The sequence below is a fragment of the Melanotaenia boesemani genome, chromosome 12 (assembly GCF_017639745.1).
Source record: "Melanotaenia boesemani isolate fMelBoe1 chromosome 12, fMelBoe1.pri, whole genome shotgun sequence".
Taxonomy (NCBI): Eukaryota; Metazoa; Chordata; class Actinopteri; order Atheriniformes; family Melanotaeniidae; genus Melanotaenia; species Melanotaenia boesemani.
The window spans coordinates 18602399-18619369 of record NC_055693.1 but is presented as its reverse complement, the minus strand read 5'-3'; the positions used below and the strand labels follow the sequence as shown (position 1 = coordinate 18619369).

At 36.1% G+C, this 16971-nt stretch overlaps 1 protein-coding gene across 2 annotated transcripts in view; it reads left to right on the top strand.

Annotated features, from left to right (window-relative positions):
- The window catches only part of scn1laa (sodium channel, voltage-gated, type I-like, alpha), a 30429-nt gene extending 16418 nt beyond the window's left edge, over positions 1-14011 (top strand). The window contains exons 13-27 of one of the 2 annotated variants that reach the window (XM_042001965.1): positions 429-561; positions 671-909; positions 1025-1198; positions 3242-3598; positions 3775-4254; positions 6771-6903; positions 7009-7163; positions 7299-7472; positions 7808-7930; positions 9424-9699; positions 9806-9862; positions 10115-10252; positions 10332-10436; positions 10536-10806; positions 10897-14011. In XM_042001965.1, the coding sequence (XP_041857899.1) occupies positions 429-561; positions 671-909; positions 1025-1198; positions 3242-3598; positions 3775-4254; positions 6771-6903; positions 7009-7163; positions 7299-7472; positions 7808-7930; positions 9424-9699; positions 9806-9862; positions 10115-10252; positions 10332-10436; positions 10536-10806; positions 10897-12080 (3999 nt within the window). In that variant the 3' untranslated portion in view covers positions 12081-14011. The remainder of the gene's footprint in view (positions 1-428; positions 562-670; positions 910-1024; positions 1199-3241; positions 3599-3774; positions 4255-6770; positions 6904-7008; positions 7164-7298; positions 7473-7807; positions 7931-9423; positions 9700-9805; positions 9863-10114; positions 10253-10331; positions 10437-10535; positions 10807-10896) is intronic. The other variant, XM_042001964.1, reaches the window with a different exon arrangement.
- Positions 14012-16971: the final 2960 nt, after the last annotated feature.

The window sequence follows — 16971 nt, the reverse complement described above, 5'->3', positions numbered from 1 at the left end:
CACACAGCCAGGTACACTCCAGCATCACCTGCACACACACATAATTGCAGAACACGGCCACAAAGAAGAAGGGGCCGTGACAGACTGTACTGATATCAACACTTAGTCACGCAGTGACCAATGCAGGAAGCATATCGGAACAACAGCTGTAATTAGCTTAGGATGCCCAGGTGTTGGTTGGTGTGCATTATTTAAATAATTGCAAAAATCAGCTCAAATAATTGGATGACCAATTAGGTGGTCCACCTCTACTCACTGTCTCCTTTGACCATCTGACCAAATAGTTTTTATCTTACCAAACCATTAGCGACAGCTTGTGAAAATTCTAATTCTGAAATAATCAATACTAATTTATACTAACAAAAATATTCATGATAGTACTGTTGTTTATTCATAGTAACTTAAAATTTGTTGATTGTTATGCCCAGGCTGACACTAATGAAACGGAATACAGACAGACCGGTGGAGGAACCTTAGGGGAGTTTAAAGACTTCCTTGAAGCCCCAGAAGCCAGACAGAGAGCGCTTAGCATAGCTAGTGTCATAACCAGCACCATGGAAGGTAGGTATTCTACACCATCGCATGAATTTACAAGATTTGTTATACCTTTGATGTTAAAATTATCCTTTTTACATCCATGAAAAATATTTTGTTTTTCCTTTACTATCAGAGTTAGAGGAGTCTAGGCAGAAGTGTCCTCCTTGCTGGTACAATTTTGCTGACACATTCCTCATCTGGGAGTTTTGTCCACTGTGGCTAAAAATCAAGAAAGTGGTTAAACTGATTGTGATGGACCCATTCACCGACCTAACCATCACCATCTGCATTGTACTCAACACATTATTTATGTCCATGGAGCATTATCCAATAAACAGTGAGTTCTCCAAAGTGCTCACTGTGGGCAATTATGTAAGCCAACTTTCTAATAACAAATATGTTAAAAAATAAAATAATATATTGATATATATAATTTATTGGTAATTATTTAGTTTTTTATTCTGTTTTTATTCTCTCTTTTTTTAAGGTGTTCACTGGCATATTCACGACCGAAATGGTCCTGAAGATCATTGCACTTGACCCATACTATTACTTCCAAGAAGGATGGAATATTTTTGATGGACTCATTGTTACTTTAAGCTTGGTAGAGCTGGGTCTGTCCAATTTGAATGGCATGAGTATTTTGAGATCATTCAGACTGGTAAGTGCAGATGTTGTAAAAAAAAAAAAAAAAGTAGATGTAGAGTCAAAAGCATATTTGTTGTTCTACATTCAGCTTGTTTTTTGTTTTTTATTAGTGATTAATACACACAGTTCATTTCAATTAATAATTCTTTGCTTGACCACTGTAGGTCCATATTCAATAATCATTCAGTTGTTCACAGTATTATTTATTATTATCAATAATAGCTGACTGTAGTCAGAGAATTGCAAACCTGGAATCCAGTCAGTGAATTAAGATTTAATACAGCTGAAGTTACTGACTCTTACTTGCTTTTCAAGAGAAAAATTTTGCGATTAAGAAACATTAATTTTGATAAAGATCTCAAAACACTTATTTTAAAATGTGTTTAAAGGGTTACAAAATAATCTTCAGTAATGCACAGGAAAATTAACCTATAAACCTAAAGACAACTCCTAAATAAATAAATCCGAAATCTTAAATTTGGCAAAAAAAAAAAAAAAATTTAAAAAGGAACATGCAGCATCCAAATCCAAATATTGTTTTAGCAGTGAAGGACCGTTCGGGCAGTATTGTAGCAAGGTCTTGCTTTGCTGCATCTGGGTCTGTACAGTTCATCTTCAATTAGGGGAAAGGCAATTCCCTTTTTATCTTTCTAAATAATGTCAGAGTTGCCTTTTGCCAGCTGAGGCTTGTAAGCTGGTGGAGACAGCAGGACAGTTACCCTAAACAAGGGATAGGCAACACCAGTCTTCGAGGGCCACTATTCTGCAGGTTTTAAATGTTTCCCTGTTTTAACGTGTCTGGGGTCGTATTTAAGTGTCAGAGTGCCAGTTTAGTTCAGCTTTTACACTGCTCCCATGTCTGATTTCCTGTCTGTCACAACAACGTTCTTCTGGGACGTTTCTGATACGTGCTGCAGCACACCCGGCATAAGACAAACCATTGACTAAAATGGCTGCGAATGGCAGCGGAAGCCGCGGCGCAGCCTTAATATACCGCACACACACCTGGTGTAATTCAGCCTTGAGTTGTCAAATTAATGAATTTAAAAAAGAAATGCAAGGCAAATTTATTTTTAGCAAATTTAAGCAACTACTTCTATGTGTTTTACATGAAACATACATCAAGTAAAAACAGCAAATACAACATAGAAAGACATAAAATACAATCAGAAAACGCTACATTGGAAAACATTTTTACAATTAAATAAAAAAAAATGGTTAACTTGGGAAACATTTCATTTTGATTGATTTCCAGTGTATAAATTTGGTTGATTAATGTAAAAAAAAAAAAATACACTCCCCTTGTCCATTTAACGATTCACTGAGATGTATTTCAAGATGTTTCGATATTCTTAGATAAATGGTTCCATTCAGCAACTGGTCAGTTAAATGGACTAGAAAGTCATCTAAAATTTCAAGCCCACTCTAAGACTGAGTCCTACACTTTGCTAAAAGTGTGAGTGAGACACCTAATTGACTAATTGAGTGACTTTTAACTGCAGCCTTTAGGGAAGAATTGTTTTACTCATAAGTCAACTCTTAACAGTGTTCTTAGGAATATTTCTAAGAGGTCTAATAAATACAGCCCCTGATTTATTGTGCAGAGCTTGACAACAAGCTGCTGTATTTATTTAATTTGAATCAGTATTTAGTATTGGAGCAAGCATCTATACCCTACAGGACAATGGCCCTTGAGGACCAGAGTTACCCATCCATGCCTAAACTTTAAAGTAGATTTTTCACACCTGCATCACAAGACTTTAATTATATGGGTATTGCTACCTAAGGAGGTTTGACTACTTGTAACATCCACACATTTGTACATTTTTGACCAGCACAATGAACATTGTGCATTCAAAAAAAAGAAATATTTAATAGCCATTTAGTTATTTGTGCTTATTAGTCTAAGCATGGCTTTTACCATTTCTTTGTCTTTTTTTTTTTTTTACTATTCATCACTGTCAAATGTTCAGGTATGTGTTAGGTACATAAACATATGAAATAACTTGTTTGTTTGTTTGTTTGTTTTTCTTCTTCTTCTTCTTGTTTTCCACAGCTGAGAGTTTTCAAACTGGCTAAATCTTGGCCCACTCTTAACACCCTCATTAAAATCATTGGAAATTCAGTGGGAGCTTTGGGCAACCTGACCCTGGTGCTGGCCATTATTGTCTTCATCTTTGCAGTGGTGGGCATGCAACTGTTTGGAAAAAGCTACAAAGACTGTGTGTGTAAAATCTCTGAGGACTGCGGTCCTCTTCGCTGGCACATGATGGACTTCTTCCATTCATTTCTCATTGTGTTCCGAGTGCTTTGTGGAGAGTGGATAGAGACCATGTGGGACTGTATGGAAGTAGCTGGTACTGCCAAGTGCCTCATTCTCTACATGATGGTCATGGTTATTGGGAATCTTGTGGTACATTACATCTTCTACAAGTCAATTCATGAATTCATGTCATCCTTATGTTTACATTGTAGCTTATTTCTGTAACTATCCAGTATGCAGTTTCACAGTTGTACATGTTTTTTATATCACTCGAGTGCAATTAACAAAAGATTAATCTTATGTTATCTAATGTAATCATCTTATAGGTGCTGAACCTGTTCCTGGCCCTGCTGCTGAGTTCATTTAGTGCAGACAATCTGGCATCAGTAGAAGACGACAGTGAGATGAACAATTTGCAGATTGCAATTGAACGGATTCACAGAGGCATTGCCTTCACCAAGTCGCTGCTCCGAAGTAGCTGCAACAGCTTATGTCTGAAGAATGAAAAGAAAAAAAAGAGTGAGGACAAATCTCTGGATGAGCTCCACAAACCTTTAGGGCTAAATGGTGTCCCTGATCATGTTATCAAAGGCTTCTCTAAAAATGGAAATGGGGAGGTGACTGGAGTGGACAGAAGCGGAAACAAGTATATAGTCCACACCAAGAGTGATGAGTCTATCATGTCTTTTATTAACAACCCAAGTTTGACTGTTACTGTTCCTATTGCTGCGGTAGAGTCTGACTTTGAAATGCTCAACACGGAAGACTTCAGCAGTTTCTCATCGGACTTACCTGGTTGCCAAGTGGTAAGGATTCAGTTTTGGATTGGTCAAATTAGTTTGTCCTTATTTGCCCTTACTATAGAGAATGCAAAGTTGACATTTCTGTCATACTGTGTTCTTCCTTGCTCTGACCTTCTCTTTCGAATGCACAGACACTTAATTCTAACTTCAGGATAGCACTTCTACTCTCAAACGGTAGGGAAGGGCTCTTCAGCTTTGGTCCTCGAGAATCGCTCTCCTGCAGGCTGTAGATGCTTCTCTGTTCTAACACACCAGATTCAAATTAAATGGATCCAATAGCTCAAGGGGTCGAGCGAAAATTATATCTCATTCAGTCTCTACTCTTCCTAAACAAATGCTGAACACATTTTTAGACCAAAAAGCTAAAAAAAATAAATTATATATAAATATATATATATATATATATATATATTTTTTTTTTTTTTTTTTTTTGAAACGCATCTTTATTATTTATTATCAACAGTGACTCATAAAGCCCACTTGACTATAAAAATCACACTGCTAAATGTATTTTGAGATATTATATAAAGGTCCAACATAGACGATCAAATTTCAGCACATAGCTGGCTTTTCAATGAGCAGATGTTGATTTATTGTTAGCAGATTCATCTTTTTCTTGTTCTGTTACTTCCCTTCTTGATTACATTTCTCTGATTTTAGCCAAATAAAACAAAAACCTAACAACAATGACAGTAAGCAGATGTAACAGGAAGGGAAATCTGACAAAATGATGCAACACAGCATTAAGTACCTTCACATTCTGAATTAGAAATAATGCTGTATTAAAACTAATTCTCATCAATTATATCACAAGGTTAATATTTTGGAAAAGCAATGAATCACTGAGGAGTTTAGCGGTAGGACGCTTTTGTTGAAGGAAGCAGGATGTTTTGTTACAAGAGGAGAAATTCATCTTCAGTCTACAGTCATGGCAATTAGATATGAGCATGTGTCATAATGTTTCCTCTAAAGATCCCGTATACCAAGGAAAGGCCATATAGACAGGAAAAAACCCATGTGTGGATTACATTACATACCATTTAAGACTAAGTGCTGGAGCACTGAATCTTTCTCTGAAGAGGACTGTGGTTTTCATCATATGAAAGCTCATAGTGTGAAAGAAAAATTGAGACACACTTCCACACCACTCACTGCCTCTTAACGTGATTGTTGCAATCCTTTTGTCTATTCTGTTTATGTACATTTGGACATATTTGGATTGTTACAAAATAATTTACTTTCTGAATATTTGTTTATTATCAGATTTAAGTAATTTTGCCTACTTGCAGTAGGGTGCCTTTGTGAAAAGACTTTAGCCATTTATTGGCCTGGTCCTCAAGGGCCGAAATCCTGCAGGTATTGAATGTTTCCCTACTGCAACACACAAGTCTGATGATAATAAAATAATTTGAATCAGGTGTGTTGCTGCAGGGAAACATCCAATACCTGCAGGACACCAGCCTCTGTGGACCAGAATTGGTCTGTTGAGGTTTTCAGAATTTTTTTGTTTACATTGTGCATTTAAACAAAGCTGTAGAGACAGACTTTTCAATTCAACGCAGTCCAGAACATCAACACTACAACTTTATTTTTTCCAAAAAACACTTTCAGTGTCAACAAAAACAAAACATGTAAAAAATCGTGAAAGCGGAACATATGTCAGAGATGTTTTAAATGTCAAGTCTTCCTATTAAAGCATGATAAGAACACAGCTGTAATTTGTAGAGAATTTCTGATTTAGTGCATACACATAAAAAGCTTTCCATTAATGTTTTGGATTCTGGATAAAGCAAAATATTTTAAGAACAGTTGACTTTTAATTTTGCACAAGTATAGCCTTCCTTTTACAGAAACATGGTTAGTTGTGAATTGTACAGTAAATTACAAATTCTACGATGTGGCTGGATACCTCAGTTGGCAGGGCATTTGTCTCCCATGCGGGAGACCTGAGGTCAAATCCCACAGGGAATGAATATGAACATCTTCCAGTTGGGTCCTGAGGCAAGACCCTTAACACTACTGCCAAACCACCTTCAGATGTAAGTTGCTTTGGAGAAAGGTGTTTGCTAAATGACTGTAGAATATAAACAGAATGAGAGGATTAAAGCAGAAGCTATCATTACTTTGACAATAGTCTATCCAGAATATAGCAGAAACATGTTTACATTTCTGCCTGCACTGCATTAGCTGGTCCCAGGGCAACAAATCTCTGCATTCTCCAGGAAGACATCAAGCTTTTTTTTATGCCAGCTAGTAGGAGGCACGCCCTGCAGAAACCCAAACAACACTGTCAGGCTTCAAATAATCTGTTATTATATATGTTTTCTGTGTCTGTTTTATAATGTATCTAATAGGCAAAAATAGACTTGACAGCTAAAACAAGTAATATTAACAGTCCATGGAAATCAGTTTTGTGTTAATGTTTAAGCATATCCTCTGAGTCTCATAATTGTAATTCAAACTTGAACTACAAGATAGTTGAAAGAAAAAAAAATCTGCAACCTGGGCTTCATCCACAGGTTATAGATGATGATGGACAGTTTAGCTCCTCTGAGGGAAGCACAGTGGATGGTTTGCCAGCTGGAGAGGGAGCAGATTCCATAGACTTTGAATTAGAAGAAGCCATGGAACCAGATGCCTGCTTTCCTGCAGGTGAATACTACTGCCACATACCTCTCATCTACTGAAGTTTTAGCTTCAATCTAATTGTGTGCAATACATGGCTAACCCATGGTCTCACCTTTTGTCTCCTCATAGGCTGTGTACAAAGATCCAAGTGTTGTCAAGTAAATGTGGATGTGGGTTGGTGGAAGGTGTGGTGGACCCTAAGAAAAACCTGTTTCCAGATAGTGGAGCACAACTGGTTTGAGAGTTTTATCATCTTCATGATCCTGCTTAGCAGTGGAGCACTTGTAAGTCTCTGATTTTTATTCCATGAAAAGTACAGTCAAAATTCTTTGAGGACAATAGCTTACTATTGATTTAACATTCCTGAAATTTATTGTAGAATTTACAACTAACAGTGACTATCTTTAATTTCTTATCAGGCCTTTGAAGACATCTACATTGAACAGAGAAAGACCATCAAAACAATGCTGGAGTTTGCGGACAAAATTTTCACTTACATTTTCATTCTGGAGATGTTACTAAAATGGGTGGCGTATGGATTCACCAAGTATTTCACAAATGCTTGGTGCTGGTTGGACTTCCTCATTGTTGATGTAGGTTTAAGTACCTTAGTTTCCCCTGAAACATACTTACACTTATTTTTTTTAAGTTCTCATTTTTATTGCATTACATGCAATTGATGCAGCAAAGAGAAAAGATTACCAATCGTTTCTAGGCCTAGTTAAAGCAGTGTTGACAGTTTATTTGTCAGCCTTATCTTTGGATTGTGGGAGTAAGTAGAAAAAAGCCCACAAAGCTATGCTTAATGAAAAACATGTAAACTCCACACTAAAGAGCTCCAGCCAGCCAGAAGGTTCAAATGCAGAAGCCATTTGCTGTGAGGTGACAGAGATTACCATAATGTGATATTTCTGTTTGCATGTCTCAGGTATCACTGGTCAGTCTTGTGGCCAATGCTATGGAGGTTGCAGATCTTGGTGCAATCAAGTCTCTGAGAACACTGAGAGCTCTGAGGCCCCTGAGGGCTCTGTCACGATTCGATGGCATGAGGGTAAGAATAACAGATTATTGTCACCTATTCTGAGTAACAGTGCACTATCCATCGGCAACTAATTGCAGTGATAAAGCGCACACAATCTCCCCGGTGTAGTTAAGAACAACAGAGTGGAGATATTTTTTTTAGGTGTTGTGGTCAGCATTTTTGTAGTATTCATATTGGCTGGAGGACATTTGACAGTCAGCTCATTCAGATCATTCTTCAAGAGAGAGGGAAAAATATCCAAGAGCACAAGTTTTAAGAGTGCAGATAATGTGTCTGACTGTAAGGGAAAGAGACCAAGCTTGAGGGCAGGAGATCTGAACCTGCATCACTAAGCGTGAGGAGAGGAGCAGAGTTTTAAAAGGAAAACTAATATATTTGAGAACAAGAAGGGACTTTCTGAGAGTTTTGAGCATGAAAGCAAGAAATCCTGCTCTCAAATCAAACAATTACATTGCTGATTAAACATAGGGAAATACTCCAATACACCACCCCCAACAGAACTGATTCCCCAATCAGACCGAGTCTAGCAGACTATCCTGGTGTGAATTCACCCTAAGCTAAAAGCTAATATTCTCTAGGCTCTGATGTGAAAGTGGCTTAAATGTAGCCCTTAACTTGTGGCTAAAAAAAACTGTCAGTTTGAACTGCAAAACTTTTTCTTTTTTTTTTAAAGTGGCACAATGTCTCTTGCAACAAAATGTATATGTTTTTGGTAAATATCATAACCACAATTGTTGTTATAACACAGTAAAAGAATATTGTGCTTTTATACCTTTATGTTCTAAATGAGATATGTCTAACTCAGGTCCTCAAGGGCCCCTGTCCTGTTAATTTTAGATGTTTTAAGTTTCAAGGCACCTGATTTGTATGCTGAACTTGACAACAATCCATTAGGGAGATCTATTTAATTTAAATAAGATGTTCTGGAGTGAGTAAATGTGTAACACCTGCCTGACTGCAGAACCTCTAAACTGAGGTTGATGGCTTATGTAACCAGGGTAGTCCTCCTAAAATCAATGGAGTGTTCATTGATTGGTTGCTCTCATATTGTGGTCCAGTTTGATAGCACAGCTATTATGATCAGCTTAACTCACATGGTGACTAGTGAATTCTTTTATTTGTGTGCACATTTTCTCACGTGCATCAATCACTTTGCACTTTTTTTCACATTGTTTTGGATATTTTGTGCTGCATTATCTAACATGATTTCTTTACACCTTATTTAGGTTTCTGTTTACAGTAATAAAATTTTGTGGCATCCTCCATCCTCGACAGTGTTTACTTTATCTGTGTTTATTTTAAAATCTAAGTAATCCACTAAAACTATGTTTAGTAATATTTTAATATTAAAATTTCCTCTCTTCATTCTTTTCCCATTTTTATCATGCATTTATCACATTTCAGCTCTTGGTGTTTGGTCACAGCTGAATATAGTTGTATGCAACAGATCCAAATTGCATCTTCTGTGCCTGCAATACAAATATGTCTCTGTGTGTATGCAGGTGGTTGTCAATGCCCTACTAGGAGCCATTCCTTCCATCTTCAATGTACTGCTGGTCTGTCTCATCTTCTGGCTTATCTTCAGCATCATGGGAGTAAACCTATTTGCTGGAAAATTCTACAGTTGCTTCAACAAAACTTTAGAAAAGCCTTTCCTTCCATCAGAAGTGAACAACAAGAGTGTGTGTTTACAACTAGGAAATGAGACTGCTCACTGGAAAAACCTCAAAGTCAACTTTGACAATGTTGCCATGGGATACCTTGCGCTGCTGCAAGTGGTAAGTGTATGGATATTTACTGGATAACAAAGTGTCAAATAATAGCACAACATGTAGTTTTTTTAAATTACCTTCTGATTTATTTGCTGTATTCATTTCTACACAGGCTACATTCAAAGGCTGGATGGACATCATGTATGCTGCTGTGGACTCTGCAGATAATGTAAATAAATATTTTACAGAATATTTATACAGAAAGCAGGTGCACCAAACTCTTATTCTTTCAGAAGGAATGTACTTAGAATGGCTTTTTTTTTATTCTAAAATAAAATTGTGTATAACCTTTTCTGAAATTTTCATGTTTTACATGTACTCCAGAATTTTAGGGCTAGTAGTAACTAATATAATATATAATATGAAGGACCTCCTCCTTGCGATCACATTCTAATTTTTCTGTTTTATGTCTTTATTATAGGTAAAAGACCAACCAAAATTTGAAAACAAGATATTAATGTACTTGTACTTTGTTGTTTTTATCATATTCGGAGCCTTTTTTACCCTCAATCTCTTCATTGGTGTCATTATTGACAATTTCAATCAGCAGAAGAAAAAGATAAGTATTAGATCTTTTCTAAACTAGATTTTATATTCTTTTTTGCTGCAATTTAACATGGCTCATGTGCTCTTTTTACTTTGGAGGCCAAGACATCTTTATGACCGAAGACCAGAAAAAATACTATAATGCCATGAAAAAGCTGGGCTCAAAGAAACCACAAAAACCTATTCCTAGGCCATCAGTATGTAACTTAAATCATGAATGAGAAAAATTAAATTGTGAATTTGATCTTGTTGTCACTATATCGCAAATGTTTTTTCTTCTTCTGTGTATCTTTCAGAACAAGATTCAAGCATACATCTTTGACTTTACCACAAAACAAGCATTTGATATTGTCATTATGGTTCTAATATGGCTGAATATGGTAACCATGATGGTGGAAACTGCTGACCAGTCAGAGGAGATGGAAGGAGTTCTCAGGAAAATCAACATAGTGTTTATTGTCATCTTTACTGGAGAATGTTTGTTGAAGATTATCTCTCTTCGCCATTACTATTTCACAAATGGCTGGAATATATTTGATTTCATCGTGGTCATCCTATCAATCATGGGTATGTTTTGCCTCTGCTCATGCAAATTTATTTAGTTTGCACATCTGTTTGATTTGAAATGTGTAATTTGGTTTTCGTCTTTTTTCTCAGGTATGTGTCTTTCAGATATGATAGAGAAGTATTTTGTCTCACCGACCCTGTTTAGGGTCATTCGTTTGGCTCGGATTGGCCGTGTCCTCCGCCTTATTAAAAGTGCCAAAGGAATCCGCACACTCTTGTTTGCCTTGATGATGTCACTTCCTGCCTTGTTTAATATTGGTCTCTTGCTCTTCTTGGTGATGTTTATTTATGCCATATTTGGCATGTCAAACTTTGCTTATGTCAAGAAAGAAAAAGGTATTGATGACCTTTTTAATTTTGAGACATTTGGCAACAGCATGATCTGCTTGTTTCAGATCACCACATCAGCAGGGTGGGATGGCCTTCTAGCTCCCATTCTTAACAGACATAGTGATGATTGTGACCCTTTAATGGAGCATCCTGGTAGTAATGTTAAAGGAAACTGTGGAAATCCTCCTGTGGGAATTGCTTTCTTTGTGAGTTACATCATTGTCTGCTTCCTTATTGTGGTGAACATGTACATTGCTGTAATCCTGGAAAACTTCGGCGTGGCCACTGAGGAGAGCACTGACCCATTAAGTGAGGATGACTTTGAAATGTTTTATCAGGTCTGGGAAAGGTTTGATCCTCACGCAACACAGTTTGTGAGGTGCAGTATGCTTTCAGACTTTGCAGATGCTCTGGACCCACCATTACGCATTGCCAAGCCTAACAAGTTCGAACTTATCTCTATGGATCTACCAATTGTGAGTGGGGACCGTATTCACTGCTTGGATATCCTGTTTGCCTTCACAAAACGTGTTCTTGGTGAGGGTGGGGAAATGGATATTCTTAGGGGGCAGATGGAGGAGCGCTTCATGGCCTCAAATCCTTCCAAAGTGTCGTATGAGCCCATCACAACAACACTTCTCCGCAAGCAAGAGGATATGTCAGCTGCTATCATTCAGAGGGCATTCAAGAACTATACGAGAGAGAATAAGTCTCTTAGGATATCCAACGCCGGTATTACAAAAGATGAAGACATCACTGACAAAGAGGACCTTGCCAAAGACAAACATGAAGAAAGTTCTAGAGATGGTAAAACTGAGCTGACACCTTCAGTGGCATCTCAATCCTCATTTAATAGTGTGACGACAAATGGAAAAAACAAATATGAGAAAGACAAAAGTGAAAAGGAGATTTCAAGCAAAGACGTGGGAGAACAAGATGTATGAAAAGATGTTGGAGGTATAAACAAAGACTTCAATGACAAAATGTTTACAATTTTTGAAAGTTAAGGCTAGAGGTTTGTGTCTAAAAGAGGCTCATTCGTGCTATAATCAGAACATTTTGGATGATTTCAGGTACATCAAACCTCTGGACCAATGGCAGAGATTGTCAGCATCATTTGAAGTGTTCTGAAAGACAAACTTGTTATGCTTTAACTTCTGCTGCAGATAGTTCTGCTGTCCAGTGTCTCCATTTATTTTTATGTCACTGACTGCTTAATTGCTAGATTATTTTCAAGCAGAAAAAGTGTTTCAATTATTTTTAGGCATTCTTTAGTCAATTGACTTTTATACTTTTTTTTCACTCTTAGGGTCATTCCCGCAGCTGTAGTCTTTAAAATAAACACACTTCTTGAATTTTGATATTGCTTACTGACAATGTTTGGCAAAGCCAAGAGACAATGTCAAAGTTGTGGTTGATTAGAAATGTAGACCTGCATGAATGTTTCTCCGTGGTTATGCATGCCAAAGAATGCATTCCTTACCATGTTTTCTACCAGTCGATCCAACTTTATGATGCAAAATTTTGTCATGACGTAGCTTTTTTTATTTGTGATAAAATCATCTTAGCATACCAAATCAAGTGTCCTAACTACACATACTTATCAGTTCAGAATGATTCTTCATAAAAATACTTGCATTAGTCAATCATATGACGTGTTCATGTCACCTACGTATCCTGGATTAGGCCTATGTACCTTTGACAATATTAGTGATTCTTTACAAATTTTTATCACAAATCGATTAATAAAAAAAAAATCCAATGCCTTTTAATGATGAAAAGTAAAGGAAAAATAACACACATTTGAACACCATATCAGATTTTGTGATCATTTATATCCCTAAAAAACAAACAAAGAATAGGAGATAGTATTTAATGTCTGTGGGACATCAAGGTCACTTTAAGTTTCCAACTCCTAAATACAAACTTTTTCTTCAGTCTTTTGTTTTTTTCTTGTCTTAAACGTGTGTAATCTGTAAAATATTCTATTGGTTTGACAGAAATCCTGTTGATTCTGTGATGTTAAACTATTCTGCGAGTTCTTTTGGTTTTGATGGGTTATGTGATATTGTGGTAACTTTTTCTTGAAAAAATAAGGCTTTGTGTTAGATTACTGGAGGGGTGGGTGACTAAAAATATGTGCACTCTGTAAACTGTGTTTTGCAGTTTACATCTCAATCTTTATCATGATAAATATCAAAGATGGATGAAAGATGGCTCAGGTGTTCTGAATGTTCACAAGGAAATAGCAAGACGCATCTTGTGCTCTTTTCTATTTCCTGCCTCTGTTTACATTTTGTATTGTTGCCCTCAACAGACACCTTTAACTGTCAAAGCTACATCTGTTATTCTATTCTACAAGTATAATTCCACTGATGTAATTACATTGTGCATGCCATAAAAATGTTCACTACTTACACTACATGTATGCACAGTAAAAGAATGTTTTTATTACCTAGAGTTATAAAGATGTTATTGTTATTATCCATATTTCTTATAGTATAAAATAAACTGCATGCAAGACATTGCTATAACAAATTTCACCAAAAAGGTATAATATTGAAATAAAGACCACGTGTAAGTTGAGTATGCCTTCTAAATTCTTCTCTTTTACCATGAAAATGTCAAGCATGTGAGATCCTGTTTAAGTTTTCTTTCTGTTCGAGATGAATGTGCTAGTAAAATTTAAGAGAAATTATTTTAAAAATATTCTCCAAAAGTGAGACTTTTTAAGGTTTAAGGTGCGGTTTTTTAAATCATGTACCAGGTCTTGATAAGACTGCACTCTGCAACCTGCTTGTCTGCTTCTTCGGATCTGCTAACATTTCATTATTTTTACATACGTTTTCTTTTTTATGTCTCCAATTGTTGTTGCTATGCAAGTTAATACATTGATCAGTCATGTAAAATCTTAACATTTCATCACTAAAGTCTTTTAAACTTTTTAAAACAATAGATGTTTGTGATATTCATCACATCAGAAGCTTTCAAGGTCCAAGACTAAAAAACTCCTCTAATTTTGAGTGATAATGATCTTGATTTCTTATCCATCGTATCTGGTGGAAACGTAGCATGTGAGCCAAGATCACCATTTTTCATATATTCAAACTTAGCTGGATGCATAATTTGCCTGAAGCTCACACTTTACAAATCTCTTACAAACATAATATAGTCTGAAGAGGTCCTAGACCAGTACAAAGATAGCTGAAGACAACGGGTCAGAAAGGGCAAGTCTGTGGTTAAAGAGGCTGATGGTTACTGTTGGAAAGGGACACAAAGATTCTTTTATTTATTTCATTAAAAGAATAAAGTAACATGGAAAATATATAATCCTTGATCCCTTATGCTTTATTCTTTTGTCTAGGCCAGTGGTTCCCAACCTGGGGTCTGGGACACTCCAAGGGGGTCCCCCAAAGAGCACAGGGGGTCTCTGAGGCTTTGAACATTAAGAGCCATTGTGATTGATGTCCACAAATTGTCCATATTTTAAGAAAAAATAGTAAGGCTGTATGTTGTTCATATAATTTTAATTTTATCAAAGGACAGGACTCAACCAGAATACATTATATATGGTGAGAATCTCACTTTTGAAAGCCTAAAATCAAGCATGGGTGAAGCAGCAGGTCCATGGTATTTTAATATATGCATGAACGGGGTTCCAGAGGAAAAAAGGTTGGGAACCACTGGTCTAGTCTATCAAATGGACAGACATGTATTTTACAACATTTTTGTTAGCATTAGTTAGCCGTTCTGGTATCCTAAAGTTTCCAAATTTTGATATGCAATCAAAAACATATTAGTTGCAGTTGAGAAGTAGTTATCTGTGTCATACTGTACACATGAGTGTGCATACTGAATCTTTCAAAAAAAAGATCTGCAGAACTGTTGATGTGCAGCAACCAAACTGCATTCATTAGTTTCATTTCAAAGTCAGTAAAATGTTGAATTATCCTTTTTAAATGTAAAATGCAATAACATTCTGTAAATTGCCCAGCCTCAATAGATTAGCATCTTGAATTTTGTAGGATATTGAAAGCACTTATGACTGACTTTGTTATCAGTAAGTGGGACAGGATGTAATGTATTTCCGAAATACATAAATAAATAAAACAAGCCACTTTTTGTCAATAAGGGATGTTTTGTTTTTTTGTTTTGTTTTGTTTTGTTTTTTGTTTTGTTTTGTTTTGTTTTGTTTTGTTTTGCTTTGCTTTGCTTTGCTTTGCTTTGCTTTGCTTTCTTTTCTTTTCTTTTCTTTTGCTTTTTTTTGTTTTGTTTTGTGTGGTTTTTTTTTTTTTTTTTTTTGCACTATGTTTCAGCAGATATTTATGTCAGGGATCAGAATCTGGTTTCTGGGTGTGCTGTGTGGCCTCTGCCATATGCTATTAGTATCTAAAGTGAATGGAACGTTTTATTAATTATTAACAACAAACCAAATATTCATCATCATCCTATATTGCTTTTGCCCTTCTGTGGTTCCTGAACCCCATGGACAGTAAACAAGAGGATGATTGCGAGGTTCTGATTATTCCTGCCATTTCCTCAAACAACGATAATGTGATTAGTACTTTGCACCACACCCACTCACAGTACTTAGTGGCTTTGATGTTGATTTCCCGATTTGTTGCTGAATCCATTTAAATGTTTGCTGGCATAAATGCTCACTATTCTGGAAATTATCATAGAAATAACATAATGATTATACATATATGTCAGGAATTTCATTCTGTTGTTTTTTTCCTTAATGTCACACTAATGTAAGACATCCTCTACTGCTTAATATGAAATGTAACTGAAACCAGCATGTGCAGCCTCGTGGATGGCAACAAGTGGGATTACAGATTGTCTAATTTAATGGCTAGTAAATCAAGAATGATTCTGCAGATTCTCCTTGCTGGTTGCCCAGCAACCTGACAGCAAACTCCTTTGTTAAACTGCATTAGGGTAGAAGGTTGAATGTTGGTCTTACTTCCCCACCCCTGGAGTCCTCCAAGCTGGGCAGTAATATGTGGACATGTTCATGTATTTATACAGCTTGGATCTGGCTACTGGTATGCATGACAGGGCATGGTTAAAAAAAAAAATATATATATATATCTTTTTTTTTTTTTAACCATGCCCTGAGAATGCTATATATATATATATATATATATATATATATATATATATATATATATATATATCCATGAATATATGAATATACAAAACATTTCAGAGAGAAATCTGAGAATGCTACCCATAACAGCTCTGTAATTTCATTTGGTGTAGATAGATGGGCAGAAAATCTCATCATATTAGACAGTGGTGAATCCCCCCCCCCATTCCTTCCCAATGTGCTAACAGACATACACTGACAGACATGCAGGCATGACAGTGATTTATGTTCTATTATTATTATTATTACTATTATTTTTTTATTATTATTATTATCTTTGCCTTTAAATAAAAAATGAAAAAAAGAAACTATAAAAATTGTGCAATTTAACTTAGACTTTTAAAGTAGAAACACCACAAAGGGCTGCACATTTAGCTCCTTTAGTTAAATTATAGTCACAGGGAATATGAAAGAAAGCACAACACTTCTTTGATTACAAGAGTAAACTAGCATATCTGTGCAGTGAAGCAAATCAGATTTCAAGCAACTTTTTTTTCTGCAACACACATGGAAAATAGAAATGAAAGGGTTCATTAGCAAGTGAGCTGCTTGTATAATTGGGCATGGTGCTTTGATCAATAATGGTTTGTACAAACCACAATGGATATAGCCATTAAAATGCTATAGCAATATACCCCAGAGGGTCCATATTCCATTGTACTGCTCTAATGGGTTTTCGGATG